The sequence below is a fragment of the Gorilla gorilla genome, chromosome 11 (genome assembly GCF_029281585.2).
Source record: "Gorilla gorilla gorilla isolate KB3781 chromosome 11, NHGRI_mGorGor1-v2.1_pri, whole genome shotgun sequence".
NCBI classification, from domain to species: domain Eukaryota; kingdom Metazoa; phylum Chordata; class Mammalia; order Primates; family Hominidae; genus Gorilla; species Gorilla gorilla.
Genome location: NC_073235.2, coordinates 60,702,687 through 60,722,761, shown reverse-complemented (window position 1 = coordinate 60,722,761; position 20,075 = coordinate 60,702,687). Strand labels below are relative to the sequence as shown.

General features: G+C 39.1%; 1 protein-coding gene and 1 long non-coding RNA gene across 7 annotated transcripts in view; one reads left to right on the top strand and one right to left on the bottom strand.

Moving 5' to 3' along the window:
* CCDC148 (coiled-coil domain containing 148) overlaps positions 1 to 20,075 on the top strand; it is a 291,643-nt gene that overhangs the window by 218,873 nt on the left and 52,695 nt on the right. For all 6 annotated transcript variants that reach the window (XM_055380204.2, XM_055380203.2, XM_031008918.3 and 3 more), the window contains one exon: positions 16,634 to 16,752. In XM_055380204.2, the coding sequence (XP_055236179.1) occupies positions 16,634 to 16,752 (119 nt within the window). The remainder of the gene's footprint in view (positions 1 to 16,633; positions 16,753 to 20,075) is intronic.
* The window catches only part of LOC109025879 (uncharacterized), a 70,143-nt gene continuing 51,575 nt past the window's right edge, over positions 1,508 to 20,075 (bottom strand). The window contains exon 4 of the long non-coding RNA XR_002004829.2: positions 1,508 to 1,631. This is a non-coding gene — a long non-coding RNA (uncharacterized lncRNA). The remainder of the gene's footprint in view (positions 1,632 to 20,075) is intronic.

The following is a 20,075-nucleotide window of genomic DNA, read 5'->3' as shown; positions in this document are numbered from 1 at the left end:
CTAAAACTCACTTTAGATCATGTCACTGCCTGCAGAAAACACGTCAATGACTTCCCATTCTACTCAGAATAGAATCTAGAAGCCTAGAAGGGACATACAGGGCCCTGTGTGATCTACCTCTCTGCTCTGCTCCGATACTTCTTAAATCTCATATCCTACTCCTCTTCCCATTGTTGAGCTCCAGCCCAAGCAACCTACTTCCTACTCCATGAACACTCGAGCATATGTCCTCTCAGCCTTTTGCTCAGGTTTGGAACACTGCTCTCCCAGATGTCTGCATGACTCACTCCTGCACAGCATTCAGGGTCCTGCACAAATGTCATCTTAGAAAGAAAGTCCTTGATGGCCCAACAAAAATGGCATCCTCTTTCTCTGTCACTATCTATTTATCCTGCTTCATTTTTTCCTTAGCACTACAAGTGCTACAAGCACTCCCGACATCTATTTATTGACTATCTTCACTTCCACTTCTAGAATGTAAGCCCCATGAGAAAAGAGAATTTGTCTAGTTTCTTTATTGCTTTAGCCCCAGTGCTGGCACAGGGCACTCAAAATTAGTGATTGAATAAATGAATTCAATGAATGAAAAGTATATCACTCTCCTTTGATGTTATGGTGTAGAGGAAAGCATGCCAAGCTGAGAGGTCTTAACAAGAGCGGCGACCTTAGCAAGTTATGTAGGCTCTGTGGGTTTTGCCTCCTTAGTTGTAAAATGAGGTGTTTTGATTAAATGATTGCAAAAATCACCTTGGTTCTAAGTCATGATTGAATGACTCAGGTTTGATTACTTTTCACTTTTCACTCTCTCTGACACTTCAGCTTTTGAAATACTACATCCTTAGTCTATATACTCCCTTCTTAATGAATAGTGAAAAGAGAGAAATTAAACAGGATTACAGACAAATTCATTTTAGCCATATCAACATATGACATGATCATTATGCAATATTTCAATGCCCATACTGAAAACAGACCTTCCTCCTAAAGAAGACATGACAGTTATTTTTTAATCCACCTGGCATTTCAATTAAGGGGGAGATAACTAATGTGTTTACCCAAGAATACTTTCTTGGCTCATCATGTTATAAGGACATGGGACTGCATCACAGCAGAAAATAGCTTACTGCCAATTTGAGTGGGAAGCTTTGCTATGGGAAAATGCTCACATAAGTGACCAAAGTAAACATCACCTAAAAGAGATTAGTGTTATTTATTTATGCATATAGACATCATCTACTTCCAAACAATTTATAATAAAAGGCATTAATACTTTAGTGCTGGATATCTTCTCCCTGAGTCGTATCACTCTCCATTCTGCTCTGTAGCACAGTTTTCACACATGGCTTCCTTGCCCTCTGGCTTTTGGTTTGGTTCAGCCGAAGTGGAACATGGGAGATCAAGGTGAGGGAGAGGTGTGGGGTTTGGATAGTTGTTTCTGCAGCTCCTTGCCCTGCAGGGTTGTACTGACCAGTTGTGTCCTTCACCAAAGATCTCAGCTCCCGTCAGGGGTCCTCCTCACCCAGCACTGTATGAGCCCTTGCGGTTGCCCTGCATTCCCACCCTCCTTTGTCGGTTGTCCGCTTATTACATTCTTCTTAACTTATCCTAATTTTCAGTGTGCCATCTGTTTCCTATTAGGAATCATTAAAATAGAAAGTCAGTAAAAGAATAAAAGATGAGAAATTAAGGGAATGGGAATATCATTATGTCAGCAAACAAGACTAAAGAAGGGTGTTGTAATTGAACATGGTTAAAGTTAAAGGGAAACATATAGCTCTTATTTGCTAATAATAGAGAACATACCAGCAGATCAGGAGCTGGCAGCATGTATTGGGAGGAGGAGTACAACCCACTCAATGGATAGCATTTTCAGTAGAAATTTTACAAGAGCCTAAGTCAATCCTCTTATGAGATTGTACCAGCCTTTATAAGACCTGTGGCATAAAATTAAATCGTGATTCTTTGAAACTTTCCTACAGAAAATGAAACTGCTGCCACATGCAAGGTGATAAAAAAAAGTTATATAGGAATATATATAGGATTCTTGTCATTTGACCTGATACAGGAATAGAATTTGGAAACTTCAGGAATGAATAATAGTTATGCCCCTTACATGCTCCTCCCAAATATTAATTTCCTGGGCCAGACTTTATAAAAACTGGCCATAATATACTTACACATAATATACACAATATACTTTTGTAGTTATTACTATTATTATTTTTAACTTTTATTTAAAGCTTAGGGGCACATGTGCAGGTTTGTTACGTAGGTAAACTTGTGTCATGGGGGTTTGTTGTACAGATTATTGTATCACCCAGGTATTAAGCCCAGTACCCATTAGTTATTTTCCTCATCCTTTCTTTCCTCCACCCTCCACCCTCTGGAAGGCCCCATTGTGTAATTATAAAGTATTTTATGTCCATTGTAGATAATTTGGAAAATGCAAGCAAGCATACAAAATACAATAAAAATCACCCAAAATGCTAAACCACTGCCAAAAGAAAATGAACAGTGTCTTTACACTCTTTTTTCTACATATCCAAGAACTTTAATTTAACTAGAATCACACTATATGTTATTTTTAACCAGATTTTTTTCTTATTGACCAACATTTTGCATATTTTCCCCTTTTTCTCCTGCCGCATAATTTTTAGTGGTTGCATAGTGTTACATCAGAATAGTGCATTTTGCAAATCTTGCAACTGGGGATTGTTACATTGTTTCCAATTTTTCACCCTTTTAAGGTTGTGATGAACATTTCTGCCTATAAATCTTTGCATAGATTCCTGCCTGTTAATTCTTAAAAGTTTATTTCTTAATTCTTAAGATTTTTACTAGTTATTTTCTTATTTTTATTTTTTAAAATTTATTCTTCAGAAAAAGTATGACAATTTACCCTCCTACCAGAGGTAAATGAGCTTGTTTATCACCTTGGAGATTGGTTGCTAAAATGTTCAAGTTTAGGGCACTGATAAGTAGCTGAAACGCAAACAGTTTTAATTGCAGACTGAAAGGAGATCCATTAAGTTCAAATAACCAGGCAGGATGGTTGCCAAATTGACTTTCTATTTTGAAAACGAAGGATTAACTCTGTTTTCTTACTCATGTAGAGAGTTTTTCCATCTTTACATAATAAATGCCCTGGAAGGTAATTCTTTTGAAGCCAATTTTTTTTTTTTTTTGAGATGGAGTCTCGCTCTGTTGCCCAGGCTGTAGTGCAATGGCATAATCTCGGCCCGCTACAACCTCTGTCTCCCAGGTTCAAGTGATTCTCCTGCCTCAGCCTCCCAAGTATCTGGGATATTAGGCACGCACCACCATGCCCAGCTAAGTTTTGTATTTTTAGTAGAGACAGGGTTTCACCATGTTGGCCAGGATGGTATCTGTCTCTTGACCTCGTGCTCCACCCACCTCGGCCTCCCAAAGTGCTGAGATTACAGGCATGAGCCACTGCACCCAACCTGAAGCCAATTTTTTATTCAGAAACTTAAGCCAGTCCCAGGTTGAAGCACACAGAGATCTCTATACCATCAAACTACAGAAGAGGTAATGTTGGCTGAAAGGTTTTGAGAGTAGGAATGACTAAGTATAGAATACCTTTAATCTGGCTTCCATGAGCAATTTGACCTAGAGACGTACCAGGTCCCCATTCTCTGTTGGGATTAAATGCACCTCCAAACCCCTGCATGAACTGGCTAAATGAACTGGCTCACTGTTTGAAAAGTTGCCTATCCAGATGTTTTTGGATTCATATGAGCTGATATAAGTATTTTGGGCAATGCTATCTTTCTATATTCTTTTTCATTGGATCAGTTTAGCAAATGTATACCTTGTATCTCTCATCTGAAAGGTGCAATACTAGATACAAATAAACATGATAGTATAAGGCATGCTCCTTACCATTCAGAAGTTCACACAAAGTTGTAAAAACTATGTGGCAAAATATAGATAATTGTAAAATTGATCATATAGAAAGAGGAGTCGTACTTCGATTGGTGGTGATTTTAGGGGGTACAGGAACCATTATTGATCTAAATGAAGTACATGGGAAACATTATAGTAAAAAAAGAATGCTTTTCTATTAAGACATTCTGTTATGTTTTTACATATAACAATGCTATGTTATATGTAAAACATACTTCTTGTGTGGAGTTGCATATTCCAGGCCAAAAGTAGAAAGGGGATCTTTTTAAATAATTGATACATAGTGATTGTACAAATTTCTGGGGTACCTGGGATATTTGATACATGCATAAAACATGTAATAATCAAGTCAGAGTAATTGGGATATCCATTACCTCAAACATGTATCATTTCTTTATGTTGGAAACATTCCGAATATTCTCTTCTAGCTATTTTGAAATATACAATGAATTGTGATTAACTATAGTCATCCTACTGGTGCTATTGAACACTAGAATTTATTCCTTCTACTTAACTGTAGTTTTATATGCATGAAACAACTTCTCTTCATCCCCTGCCCCTTACCCTTCCCAGCCTCTAATAACCACCATTCTACTCTCTACCTTAAAAATAAGATGCAAGGAACTATCTAATTAGAATCTAGAAAATGGAATAAAAATGTGCTTTATCTTAATGGCTTATGGGGACTGGAACTGGATGCTTTGAACTTCATATCTTTTATGAGTCTGGTTAAGTGTTATGACTTCCTTCTGACTGAGTCACAGGTCAGAGATAATGACCTGACAACAATGTACAGAAGTCTATTTGTTCAAAGATTCAACATCACACAAGCGTGAAATAAGAGACAAACTATTTGCTACTCTAATCCTTTTGTCCTAACTTTCTGCTTCCTATGTGTAAATAAGAAATTCTTATTTCATGTTGAATTTAATGGTTGTATAATATTGGTCCAAGTTTTTTTTAAGTTAAACTTTGAGATACTCTAATATTATAAATGTTCTGTTTACAAGTGTAGTTTTTAATAGGAAAAAAATATGAAAGATTACAAAAGTAAGGTAGGATATAAAAATGATCTTAGACTGAAAAATAGCATGACATTATTTTGGCTCCAAAATCTATATGGTGAATAGTTTCTACAGTTTTTATTTCTACAGTATTTATTATACTTTTACTGGTTTAACTTTATTAAAATGAACAAAATGTGGGACTGTGAAAATAAACCTCTTGCATTCAATACAAATCAGAAGTATAATAGTAAGAGGAGATAGGGGATAATGAGTGCTTGTTTTGTTTTTCTGTAAACCTCATGTGGAAGTAAAGAGACAAGCTATAAATTCAACTCTTATCATATGCTGACTTTCTGATTCTTCTATCATTGGAACATTATAAGAATCCTTCAAAAAGTCTAACAATCAGTGCATTTAAAATCTCTGTCTCAACAAATGTCCCAAAGGACTAGTTAAATACCCTTAGTCTTGACTTCAGTTTGAGGCTTGCAAAGCTAATAATTCTTGATACATAAATTGTAGGATGAATTAATGGATGAAAAGTGAATGGAACTGTGTTTAGGGAGGTACTTAGTTTGGCCTTTACCATCCTGAAAAGAAAACTGCTGGCCCGGTTCCCATGTACAACTTTGTTATTCTTGGACCAGAGACCAGAAGAAACTTCCAGTCACCTAAGAGTGATCAATGATACCCTCTTATGTGTTAGACATGACACAATGTACTAAGGATACAAAGATAAATAATGCAGATTAATATGGGAAATGCTGTGCTAAGAATACACAAATAATGCCTTAGAAGGTACACCTAGCTGTATCTGGAGGAGAGGGAGAGGGAGAAAGGCTGAGAAGGCAGTGCTAAAACTGAGTCTTTAAAGGATGGATAGGAAGGATTTACCAAGCAATAAGGCAAGGCAGTACTTTCCAGGCATGTACTAAATGCCCAAATATATTGGTAAAGATCCAGGGGCAGAACCTCATGAAAGAAGTCCAGGAATGCAGGTAGTCAAAGAAAGGAGGATCATAAACTATAAGCTATTGGTGTGCCATGGATGGAGCTACTGTTTTTCTAGAAGGCTCAGGAGAAGATTCGAGGAGGTGGCATTTGTTCTCATCTTAAAGATAAAGTAAGTTTGACAGGTGGAAGAGGGAAATTAAGTCATTCTAGTAGAGAAAGCTGTGCAGAAAAGCAAATAAGCATGAGAGTGCATAACCACATTCTCTTTCCTGTTCACATCCTCATCCTGGAGACCTCATCCAGTCCTCTGGTGTCAAATACTGTTTATGTGGCTATCTCCTTAATTTAGGTCTCCAGCACTGAGTTCTCCCCTAAGCCACCCATCTGTGCCTTCAGATGTTCGTCTGGCCCCTCCAACTTAGAGGTCTTATGGGCTTGTCAAGTGTTATATGTTCAAAACTGAGCTCCCAATTTTCTTCCTTTTCCAAGCTTCTTATTCTCCCAATCTTCTATCTCAGTTACTAGTATCACCTTTCAACCAGCTGTTCAAGCAAAAACCTAGGAATTGTCCTTGATTAGTCTTTCCTCCAATCTTCACATGGAATCTCTCAATGAGCCCTCCTGGAATCTTTCAATGAGCCCTCTGATTCTACTCAAAAGCACATCTCAGATCTGAACACTTGAATCCATCTCCTGAGTCCAGGGACGAGCGGTGCCTTTTCCTTCTAACTGGTCTCCCTGTTGTTCCTTAGCTTCTCTACTACCCATGCTCCACTTCATATCCAGAGCTCTCTTTTTAAAATGTAAGTCAGATCATGCTACTATTTGCTTTAGTCTCTTCAATGGCTTTTCCTTGTTTCTAGAATTAAATCCTGGCCAAATCATCTAACCCCATGCAGCTCTCCAATCTCGCTTCTAGTCTTAACCTATGCCACCTGCTCCAGCTCCCTGGCCTATTCCCAGTTCTCAACATATGCGAGGTCTTCCCCATCCAATGCTGTTGCACCCTCTTCCCAATGTACTCCCCTCCATCTCTTCCCATGGGTGTTTCACTCTGATCTACTAGGTTTTCAAACAAATGTCATGTCATCCAGATGTCCTATTTAAGACATTTAAAAGATACCTTCTACTAATTCTACTCAAATTTTTCTAAACCATCACTCTACGTATCCCCTTCTTAGAGGTTAATACAGCATGTGATATTCCATTCATTCATTCATTTAATATATGTCTCCCTTTCTAGAAAGTCTCAGTTCCACAAGACAGAGGCTTTATTTTTTTTAAGTACCAGTTATCATGTGCTCAATAAATACTTGTTGAACAAATGAATGTCAAAGTCCCAAAGTCAATAATGGTTTAATACTATAGGTAAGGGTTAATAGAATCAAATACACAGAGACATCAAGTAAAATCATGATTGAAAAGGATATTTGATCTGATCCTGTGGAACTCACTAGTGAGAGCAGTGACTTTGGAGTGGAGTACAGAGGTAGGAATACCATAGGTGAGGAGTGAAATAGAAGATGTGCACATGGGAAAAAGCGAGTTGCTAAGATGCCTGGCCAAAGAGGAACAATGAAAGGTATGATGCTACAATCTTTGGGTTCTAAAGAATTTCTAAATTATTGCAATGGGATAAAATTATGTTTAATTCCATGTAAGAAGGAAGCAGCAAAGAGCAAGAAGCTGAAGGTACAGGGGAGAGGAGGGGACAGATGAGGAGGGAGGCTACGAAGAAGGTGGAATTGGGAATGGGATCTGCAGCCCAGGTGAGGCATTAGTCTTGAGCAGGAGGAAAAATACCTCTTCTTCTGATGGGCTGAACAATAAGAAAGATATCTTGTAGAGCTTCTGTTTGCTCTGATGAAAGTGAGGAAATAGTAGCAGGTATGGAGCTGAACATAGTGAACAGGTTTTAGAATATCACTATGAGAAATTGAGAGGCATTGTCCAGGAATTCATAAATGGAATGCTTATTGTCATTGAAGATTCAATTGAAACCATAAATTTAGTACTAGTTCCTACAATTATGTCATCAATCAAATGGTTATTAAGTACATGCTATGTTTTAGACACTTTAGCTGAATATCTCACAATTGTTGCAGCCTAGTGGGACAGAAGAAAAGTATATTAATTAGCAAAGCCTTGTGATGAGAGCTGCACTAGGGAAATAGCATTATATAACTGGAGCCCAGAGGATGATTGGAAGTGGGTAGGGCAGGTTCTGGTCACAGAGTTTATTGCTGATTCAAGATTACCCAGTTGGAACTGTTTTCAATGACAATAGAATTCTGGAGGAAGAGGAAGTTCCCTAGAATGGAGGAAGTCATAGAATTATGAGAATAACAGGTTGGAAGGGCAGTCAGACAGATGGTGAAGTTGATTAGGAAGGTTGGAAGGGCATTCAGACAGGCTGAAGTTGCCTGTATTTGAGAAGGCTGTGACTGAAGTATCTGAATTCTTTTTTTTTCTTTCATTTTCTTTTTTTTTGTTGTTGTTATTATACTTTAAGTTTTAGGGTACATGTGCACAACGTGCAGGTTAGTTACATATGTATACATGTGCCATGTTGGTGTGCTGCACCCAGTAACTCATCATTTAACATTAGGTATATCTCCAAATACTATCCCTCCCGCCTCCCCCCCACCCCACAACAGGCCCCGGTGTGTGATGTTCCCCTTTCTGTGTCCATGTGTTCTCATTGTTCAATTCCCACCTATGAGTGAGAACATGTGGTGTTTGGTTTTTTGTCCTTGCGATAGATTGCTGAGAATGATGATTTCTAGCTTCATCCATGTCCCTACAAAGGACATGAACTCATCATTTTTTATGGCCGCATAGTATTCCATGGTGTATATGTGCCACATTATCTTAATCCAGTCTATCATTGTTGGACATTTGGGTTGGTTCCAAGTCTTTGCTATTGTGAATACTGCCACAATAAACATACGTATGCATGTGTCTTTATAGCAGCATGATTTATAATCCTTTGGGTGTATACCCAGCAATGGGATTGCTGGGTCAAATGGTATTTCTAGCTCTAGATCCCTGAGGAATCACCACACTGACTTCCATAATGGGTGAACTAGTTTACAGTCCCACCAACAGTGTAAAAGTGTTCCTATTTCTCCATGTCCTCTCCAGCACCTGTTGTTTACTGACTTTTTAATGATCGCAATTCTAACTGGTGTGAGATGATATCTCATTGTGGTTTTGATTTACATTTCTCTGATGCCCAGTGATGATGAGCATTTTTTCATGTGTCTTTTGGCTGCATAAATGTCTTATTTTGAGAAGTGTCTGTTCATGTCCTTCGCCCACTTTTTGATGGGGTTGTTTGTTTTTTTCTTGTAAATTTGTTGGAGTTCATTGTAGATTCTGGATATTAGCCCTTTGTCAGATAAGTAGATTGCAAAATTTTTCTCCCATTCTGTAGGTTGCCTGTTCCCTCTGATGATAGTTTCTTTTGCTATGCAGAAGCTCTTTATTTTAATTAGATCCCATTTGTCAATTTTGTCTTTTGTTGCCATTGCTTTTGGTGTTTTAGACATGAAGTCCTTGCCTGTGCCTGTGTCCTGAATGGTGATGCCTAGGTTTTCGTCTAGGGTTTTTATGGTTTTAGGTCTAACATTTAAGTCTTTAATCCATCTTGAATTGATTTTTGTATAAGGTGTAAGGAAGGGATCCGGTTTCAGCTTTCTACATATGGCTAGCCAGTTTTCCCAGCACCATTTATTAAATAGGGAATCATTTCCCCATTTCTTGTTTTTGTCAGGTTTGTCAAAGATCAGATGGTTGTAGATACGCGGCATTATTTCTGAGGGCTCTGTTCTGTTCCACTGATCTATATCTCTGTTTTGGTACCAGTACCATGCTGTTTTTGTTACTGTAGCCTTGTAGTATAGTTTGAAGTCAGGTAGCGTAATGCCTCCAGCTTTGTTCTTTTGGCTTAGGATTGACTTGGCAATGCGGGCTCTTTTTTGGTTCCATATGAACTTTAAAGTAGTTTTTTCCAATTCTGTGAAGAAAGTCATTGGTAGCTTGATGGGGATGGCATTGAATCTATAAATTACCTTGGGCAGTATGGCCATTTTCACAATATTGGTTCTTCCTACCCATGAGCATGGAATGTTCTTCCATTTGTTTGTATCCTCTTTTATTTCATTGAGCCATGGTTTGTAGTTCTCTTTGAAGAGGTCCTTCACATCCCTTGTAAGTTGGATTCCTAGGTATTTTATTCTCTTTGAAGCAATTGTGAATGGGAGTTCACTCATGATTTGGCTCTCTCTTTGTCTGTTATTGGTGTATGGGAATGCTTGTGATTTTTGTACATTGATTTTGTATCCTGAGACTTTGCTGAAGTTGCCTATCAGCTTAAGGAGATTTTGGGCTGCGACGATGGGGTTTTCTAGATATACAATCATGTCATCTGCAAACAGGGACAATTTGACTTCCTCTTTTCCTAATTGAATACCCTTTATTTCCTTCTCCTGCCTGATTGCCCTGGTCAGAACTTCCAACACTGTTGAATAGGAGTGGTGAGAGAGGGCATCCCTGTCTTGTGCCAGTTTTCAAAGGGAATGCTTCCAGTTTTTGCCCATTCAGTATGATATTGGCTGTGGGTTTGTCATAGATAGCTCTTATTATTTTGAGATACATCCCATCAATACCTAATTTATTGAGAGTTTTTAGCATGAAGGGTTGTTGAATTTTGTCAAAGGCCTTTTCTGCATCTATTGAGATAATCATGTGGTTTTTGTCGTTGGTTCTGTTTATATGCTGGATTATGTTTATTGATTTGCGTATGTTGAACCAGCCTTGCATCCCAGGGATGATGCCCACTTGATCATGGTGGATAAGCTTTTTGATGTGCTGCTGGATTCAGTTTGCCAGTATTTTATTGATTATTTTTGCATCGATGTTCATCAAGGATATTGGTCTAAAATTCTCTTTTTTTGTTGTGTCTCTGGCAGGCTTTGGAATCAGGATGATGCTGGCCTCATAAAATGAGTTAGGGAGGATTCCCTCTTTTTCTATTGATTGGAATAGTTTCAGAAAGAATGGTACCAGCTCCTCCTTATACCTCCGATAGAATTTGGCTGTGAATCCATCTGGTCCTGGACTTTTTTTGGTTGGTAAGCTATTAATTATTGCCTCAATTTCAGAGCCTGTTATTGGTCTCTTCAGAGATTCAACTTCTTCCTGGTTTAGTCTTGGGAGGGTGTATGTGTTGAGGAATTTATCCATTTCTTCTAGATTTTCTAGTTTATTTGCATAGAGGTGTTCATAGTATTCTCTGATGGTAGTTTGTATTTCTGTGGGATAGGTGGTGATATCCCCTTTATCATTTTTTATTGTGTCTATTTGATTCTTCTCTCTTTTCTTCTTTATTAGTCTTGCTAGCAGTCTATCAATTTTGTTGATCTTTTCAAAAAACCAGTTCCTAGATTCATTGATTTTTTGAAGGGTTTTTGTGTCTCTATTTCCCTCAGTTCTGCTCTGATCTTAGTTATTTCTTGCCTTCTGCTAGCTTTTGAATGTGTTTGCTCTTGCTTCTCTAGTTCTTTTAATTGTGATGTTAGGGTGTCAATTTTAGATCTTTCCTGCTTTCTCTTGTGGGCATTTAGTGCTATAAATTTCCCTCTACACACTGCTTTGAATGTGTCCCAGAGATTCTGGTATGTTGTGTCTTTGTTCTCATTGGTTTCAAAGAACATGTTTATTTCTGCCTTCATTTCATTATGTACCCAGTAGTCATTCAGGAGCGAATTGTTCAGTTTCCATGTAGTTGAGCGGTTTAGAGTGAGTTTCTTAATCCCGAGTTCTAGTTTGATTGCACTGTGGTCTGAGAGACAGTTTGTTATAATTTCTATTCTTTTGCATTTGCTGAGGAGTGCTTTACTTCCAACTATGTGGTCAATTTTGGAATAAGTGTGATGTGGTGCTGAGAAGAATGTATATTCTGTTGATTTGGGATGGAGAGTTCTGTAGATGTCTATTAGGTCTGCTTGGTGCAGAGCTGAGTTCAAGTCCTGGATATCCTTGTTAACTTTCTGTCTCGTTGATCTGTCTAATGTTGACAGTGGGGTGTTTAAGTCTCTCATTATTATTGTGTGGGAGTCTAAGTCTCTTTGTAGGTCTCTAAGGACTTGCTTTATGAATCTGGGTGCTCCTGTTTTGGGTGCATATATATTTAGGATAGTTAGCTCTTCTTGTTGAATTGATCCCTTTACTATTATGTAATGGCCTTCTTTGTCTCTTTTGATCTTTGTTGGTTTAAAGTCTGTTTTATCAGAGACTAGGATTGCAACCCCTGCCTGTTTTTTGTTTTCCTTTTGCTTGGTAGATCTTCCTCCATCCCTTTATTTTGAGCCTATGTGTGTCTCTTCACATGAGATGGGTTTCGTGAATACAGCACACTGATGGGTCTTCACTCTTTATCCAATTTGCCAGTCTGTGTCTTTTAATTGGAGCATTTAGCCCATTTACATTTAAGGTTAATATTGTCATGTGTGAATTTGATCCTGTCATTATGATGTTAGCTGGTTAGTTTGTTCGTTAGTTGATGCAGTTTCTTCCTAGCCTCGATGGTCTTTACAATTTGGCATGTTTTTGCAGTGGCTGGTACCGGTTGTTCCTTTCCATGTTTAGTGCTTCCTTTAGGAGCTCTTTTAGGGCAGGCCTGGTGGTGACAACATCTCTCAGCATTTGCTTCTCTGTAAAATACTTCATTTGTCCTTCACTTACGAAGCTTAGTTTGGCTGGATATGAAATTTTGGTTTGAAAATTCTTTTCTTTGAGAATGTTGAATATTGGCCCCCACTGTCTTCTGGCTTGGAGAGTTTCTGCCAGGAGATCAGCTGTTAGTCTTATGGGCTTCCCTTTGTGGGTAACCCAACCTTTCTCTCTGGCTGCCTTTAACATTTTTACCTTTGGTGAATCTGACAATTATGTGTCTTGGAGTTGCTCTTCTCAAGGAGTATCTTTGTGGCATTCTCTGTATTTCCTGAATTTGAATGTTGGCCTGCCTTGCTAGATTGGGGAAGTTCTCCTGGATAATATCCTGCAGAATGTTTTCCAACTTGGTTCCATTCTCCCCATCACTTTCAGGTACACCAATCAGATGTAGATTTGGTCTTTTCACATAGTCCCATATTTCTTGGAGGCTTTGTTCATTTCTTTTTTATTCTTTTGTCTCTAAACTTCTCTTCTCGCTTCATTTCATTCGTTTGATCTTGCATCACTGGTACCCTTTCTTCCAGTTGATCGGCTACTAAGGCTTGTGCATTCATCACATAGTTCTCATGCCTTGGTTTTCAGCTCCATCAGGTCCTTTAAGGCCTTCTCTGCATTGGTTATTCTAGTTAGCCATTCGTCTAATTTTTTTTCAAGGTTTTTAACTTCTTTGCCATGGTTCGAACTTCCTCCTTTAGCTCGGAGTAGTTTGATCGTCTGAAGCCTTCTTCTCTCAACTCGTCAAAGTCATTCTCCATTCAGCTTTGTTCCGTTGCTGGCAAGGAGCTGCATTCCTTTGGAGGAGGAGAGGCACTCTGATTTTTAGAGTTTCCAGTTTTTCTGCTCTGTTTTTTCCCCATCTTTGTGGTTTTATCTACGTTTGGTCTTTGATGATGGTGACATACAGATGGGGTTTTGCTTTGGATGTCTTTTCTGTTTGTTAGTTTTTCTTCTAACAGTCAGCACCCTCAGCTGCAGGTCTGTTGGAGTTTGCTGGAGGTCCACTCCAGACCCTGTTTGCCTGGGTATCAGCAGCCGAGGCTGCAGAACAGTGAATATTGGTGAACAGCAAATGTTGCTGCCTGGTCGTTCCTCTGGACATTTTGTCTCAGAGGAGTACCCAGCCATGTGAGGTGTCAGTCTGCCCATACTGGGGGGTACCTCCCAGTTAGGCTACAGGGGGGTCAGGGACCCACTTGAGGAGGCAGTCTGTCCGTTCTCAGATCTCCAGCTGTGTGCTGGGAGAACCACTACACTCTTCAAAGCTGTCAGACAGGGACATTTAAGTCTGCAGAGGTTTCTGCTGCCTTTTGTTTGGCAATGCCCCGCCCCTAGAGTGGAGTCTACAGAGGCAGGCAGGCAGGCCTCCTTGAGCTGCAGTGGGCTCCACCCAGGTCAAGCTTCTGGGCTGCTTTGTTTACCTACTCAAGCCTCAGCAATGGCGGGTGTCCCTCCCCCAGCCTCGCTGCTGCCTTGCAGTTTGATCTCAGACTGCTGTGCTAGCAGTGAGTGAGGATCCATGGGCGTAGGACCCTCCAAGCCAGGAGAGGGATATGATTTCCTGGTGTGCCCTTTGCTAAGACCGTTGCGAAAGCGCAATATTAGCGTGAGAGTGACCCGATTTTCCAGGTGCCGTCTGTCACCCCTTTCTTTGACTAGGAAAGGCAATTCCCTGACCCCTTGTGCTTCCCAGGTGAGGCGATGCCTCACGCTGCTTCGGCTCATGCTCGGTGCACTGCACCCACTGTCCTGCACCCACTTTCCGACACTCCCCAGTGAGATGAACCCGGTACCTCAGTTGGAAATGCAGAAATCACCCGTCTTCTGCCTCGCTCACACTGGGAGCTGTAGACTGGAGCTGTTCCTATTCGGCCATCTTGGCTCCACTCCAAGTATCTGAATTCTTGAAGAGAATTTGGGAGTGACTTGGAAATTTACACATGCCAATGATAACGACAGGTAGAGGGTGATATATCCATGTGGTGTTAACATCAAAGGGAGAAAGAATTGTACATATCATAATGGCCTGAAACAGACAGTTAACAGTGAGGAAAATGCCCCAGCTATTCCCCAGCAAAATGGCACATGGGGTATCAGAATATGAGTATCTTTCACTCAAAAGAATTTCAGTGAAAACAAGGAAATAGTTTTCTGAAGGTTGAAGATGTAGGGAGTTTTACATGTGATGACACAGGGGTTCCAGAGGTCTCAGTGGAAAGCACTGAAAAGGATTAGAGAGAGAGAGAGAGAGAAAGAGAGAGAGGGAGAGAGCACACTTATACTATAGCAATGCCTGAAGGTTGGTACCTTCAGAGTCAAAGATGGAAATAATTGGTCTTGAGATTGCAAAAAGCTCCAGGTATAACATACGCCTGGGGCCTGCACAGGACAGTGTATCAAGTGATCAAGTGGTGTCAGAAATCTGAGGATGCCAGCAACCTGGGGTTGCTCTGCTTGTGGTCAAGGAATTGTCTGCAAAAGAGCCACTGACTTTCTCCAAGGCCAGTGCTGGGAGTAAGGAAGTATTATTGGTCTGCTTTAACCCAGAGAAAAATGCTCTTTGATTCCATATCTGTTCTTTTAAAAAAATTTGTTTTGAAGTAGCTTAATTTTTTTCTGATTATAAAAGAAATATGATTCATTGCAAAAATAAGGTAATGCAGAAAAGAATAAAATAAAGATGGTTTATAATTCCCAGATGGAGATGACATAATCATTGCTAACATTTCCATATCTGTCATTAATAGAATTCCCTGGCATTTATCAGTTAGGACTCTAGAACACTCCTTGTCAATCAATGTTTCCTCTCCTGCACCCACCCTCTCTCTCTCTCTCTCCATCTTGGGCGCTGCTGCCTTTCTAGCTTTATCTCTGTTCTCTCTAGATCCAGAGCTCTGTCATCTCTGCAGTGGATATCACTGCACATTGGGCTTATTTAATTATTCATTAAACATTGAACAGATGTTGCTATTGTGGCTGCAGAGTTGCTATGTCTGTGGCGATGGTGCTTGGGATGCTTCTTTTGATTCTCCCAGAAATCAGAGACCATGTTGCTAGGGCAAGTCAGGAAACCACTTAGATTTTCCTATTCACCTCTGTCTCAGAAAAGAAAATGCCACCTTAGGGGTAGGGCTAGCCCAGCCTCTGCAACAGACCCCCTGCTGCCAGTCGCTCACTGTTTACCATTGAGGTACTCACCTGCAAGAGCCAGTCTCTTGACTCAGGCACAACATGGCAGGCCAGAGTGGTGGAATGGGCCTCTGTCCAATAAACATTCATTGTCCCATCACATTGGGAAATCCTGAATAAGGGTTTCAGCTCCCTGAAAATAGCTCATACGTACCTCTGGTTTTCTCATTTTGCTTCCATTTCCAGAAAAAGGAAGTAAAACAGGCCTACTAATAACACTGCTTTCACCTTTTTGCACTTGATAAGCTCGACCTTTATTTTACCACGTAAGTCAGAACTACTATATACCACAACCCTGCTAATTTGTTCTTTTCCTCCTTCCTCCCACCTATCTCCTGCCACTTCCCCAGAAGCATAAAGCTTTCAACATCCTGCTGTCCATTAGCATAAATAAACTAATGCTTTTAAAATAAAAATAGTTTTAATGCTATATTTGTTAAAGACTGCATTACCATAAGAAGATAAAAATATTCTTGAGTAACAGGTAGATCATATACTTTAGAGACAATAACACACTTTTATTGTGGTTCTCTGGAAAGTTGATTATTTTAGCCATAGATTAAAACCTTAGGTCAGCACAAGTTATATTTCCATTCATTGCAGAAATTGTTAAACCTTGCAGTTTCTCAGGGCATCTACCTTTGTGTTTTAATTTATTTTTCTGTTGCCAGTGTATTATAAGCATATCTATGAAACAAAAAAGATGAAGTGCCCTTTAAATTCAATTTTGTAATATGAACCAGTGGATATGGTTATGGCTTTTCCCCTCATTTTTACATATCTGTTGTTAATTTAAATTTTATGTAACATTTATACAATAGATAAAAAAATACTGGGCCAAGAAAAAACAGAAGTGGCAAGAAATGGAAATGAGAGATCTTCAGCGTCTGGAAGAACTGAAGAAATTAATGGCTGAACAGTCACTAAAAGACAGAGAAAGGTAAAAAAATTTAAAATTGTGTGGTAATGGAGGTGGTGAATGGAGTCTTTTGTAAAGTGTTAGAATAAATAATATCAGAGGGAGCGTTTTTCTATACTTAATGTATCCTTTCAATATTTATATTCACAAATGAATACAATGATATCTATAATGCATTTTAAATTCTCATAGTCATACATGAACCTCTGGTTTTTCATTTTGTTCCTTAGATAGCTTCCTAGTTAAAACCCTCACAGAGGATTTGATAGTATTTGATTACCCACTGTGTGCATAAAATGATACTGGCTGCTGCTGTAACTATCTCTTGACCCAGAAGGAGGAAACCATTATTCAAATAAGAAGGAAGACCCATTTACTGTGACGGAGGCTGGGGAAGACAGGACACAATTATACAGTGCTGTGTGGTGTTTATTATAACATACTTAGGGCATGCCCAATACATGAAAAAAATCTGGAATTTCCTAGAAGTATGTAATTTTAGATCTGGAAAGGACATTTGAGATCAAGTAGCCTAGTCTCCTCATTTTACATATGAGTACAATGAGAGATTTAAGTTATTTTTTCCAAAGTTACTGTATCAGTTAGGGTCAATTAGGAGACAAAAAACATATAGTAATTTGAACAGGGTAAGTTTAATAGAAAAAATGATAAACTCTAACAGGAAATCCTTTCTATATAAAGAGATAAATAGCATGCTAAAGAATACCCTAGGGCTGAAGGAGGGTTCCCTTGGAAGAAACATGTTTGGAACTGAGGAGCCCTCTCCATGGTTGGGATTCACACCTTACTGTGGAAGCTATGGTTATGACCCTCTGAATGGTGGAGAAGTTCTTGGGTGGGTTAAGATAGAGCTAGTTCAATAGTCACTAGGCAAACAGGGAACACCCAACTTGGATGCAGGCAGGCCAAAGCTGGAAGCCAATTATTGAGATGCTTGCAAGGCTTAATGGAAATCTGACCATGGAAGTACCTTTGAAATTTGATGGGACTGACCATGGGTGTGCCGTTGGAACTCTGTGGACACAGCAACACTTGTGTCCCCTACATGTGCTGCTGGCAGCTGTATGGTAGGAACAAGAAGGCATAAACACACAAACCAGGAAGGAAATCCCCTTCCTCTGCAGTGTCCTTCAAGCAGCCTTTTCTGACACTGCTTAATATTTTGCCAGTTGTAGGGATAGATAGAGGGTCCACCTCCATTTTCAGAGAGCAGACAATGAAGGGTGGATTTAGAGCTGTGAGACATTACATTGATAACTGGCATAGTTATCTAATTTAGCTAGCTCCTTAGTGATTTTCACCAAAGATAAAGAAGAGAGAGCTCTCATTTCATAACATAAATCATAGTAAATTTCCTCTAAATAGTGAGCTTCCCGGATACATTTACCTAAGTTAGTCACTGTAAAAAAATTTCCTGGAACTCTATACTTTCTGCTTAATTTCACTCTGAACCTAAAATTGCTATAATAAATAAAGCCTATTTTGAAAATTGCCCCTCAGACTCACATATAATTTTGGAAGGCATAACTATTTGATACAATGAGGTTCACTTGTATCTAGGAAGCTTCCTTTGTGACCCATGTGACTGTTATCTCAAACTCTAATCACTGAGGTTGTAGATTGAATCTGAAGTTTCAAATAGATGCTAAGCATTCCTAAGGATTTTCTGGATGAAATGCACATTATTTCCCAGGTAGCTCAGGATTTTAGAGTTTAGTATAATCTGTTACTGAGAGAACTGAGAATATAGCAAAGCCAGGGCTCGTGGTTAGAAGGTGAAGCCACCAATGAGAACCCAGATTAACAAACACAAACCAAGACCTAAGTGGATACAGGCCATGGGTCAGAAACAAGTAGGTGGATAAGAATTCCCAAACAGCTAAATACTAAAGGGCAAGGCAACAGCAGGTTGATCAGTCTAAAGCTATCCTACCAAAACAAAAGAGAGCCACAGAAATTAAAAGGAATGGGGAAAACAGAACAGATATGTAGTTCAAGCATTAGGATACAGGCTTCCACTAAAATTACCCCTCATAGTCAGGGAGCTTCTTTGATTACAGAGTCATTTCAGTCTTTTGCTTCCTGTCCCAATAATTATCAAGATTAGCTGATTCAGAACTTCAGTTGAAAAAGAAGAAAAGGAAAATCAGATTAATCTGCATTACATAACAGAAAAAAATAAGCATATTATAAGATACTAAAAAGAGTACTAAAGACTAGGAGCCAGGAGACCAAGGTTTTAGTCTTGACTCTTCTTTGAATTGTATATGACCTTGGGAAAGTCTGTCGTTTCACCTCTACAGGCTCTGTTTTGTCCTCTGTAAAGTTGAACTGGATAACTTCTGAGGACAGAGTTGATCAACTTTTAAGGGCCTATGATACGTTTGTTCAACTCTTATGTTAAAATGCTGTAGATTCAGATAATTATGAGTCCAGTGCTTATTTGCCAATGGAAAATTAGTGAAAAAGGCCTTTAAAATATCAGGATATTTAAGACATATAATTCTCAGAAAAATTTTTATAATATTATAGATGTATATTCCTCGTTTTGTGACTTAGGGAGATAGAATTCAACATACAAAATTGCTGATAGTTTTTGCTTTTGATAGTAACCAGAAGTTGTCTTCTTTCATAACTGCATAGCACTAAGAAATTTGGTTGATTGGTTAAAACATTTTTCTGTACTACTGAAATACAATTCATAAACCTTATGTTTGATATTTTAACTACAGACACTTTTTTTCCATATCAGAGTAAGGTGGCTTGAAGCAGTTTCCAGAACTGTGTTCAGAACACACACACATATCCTTGAGGGTTTGAAAACTTCCGTCATTTACTTCCCTTTTCTATTTTGAAATTATAAGATTATATTTCTTAAAAACAATATTCGACCAGGTGCGGTGGCTCATGCCTGTAATCCCAGCACTTTGGGAGGCCAAGGCAGGTGGATCACAAGGTCAGGAGATCGAGACCATCCTGGCTAACATGGTGAAACCCATCTCTACTAAAAAAGTACAAAAAATTAGCCAGGCATGGTGGCGGGCGCCTGTAGACCCAGCTATTTGGGAGGCTGAGGCAGGAGAATGGCGTGAACCCAGGAGGCGGAGCTTGCAGTGAGCCGAGATCGTGCTACCGCACTCCAGCCTGGGCAACAGAGCGAGACGCCATCTCAAAAAAATAAAATGTATATATATATATATATATACACACACAAAATTTTATATGTATATATATACCTACATAAATAAAATGATAGATTGAACCACATAAAATTCCATTTTTGTAGGTCAAAATGGTTGAGTACTGGCAATTTCATGTGGTTC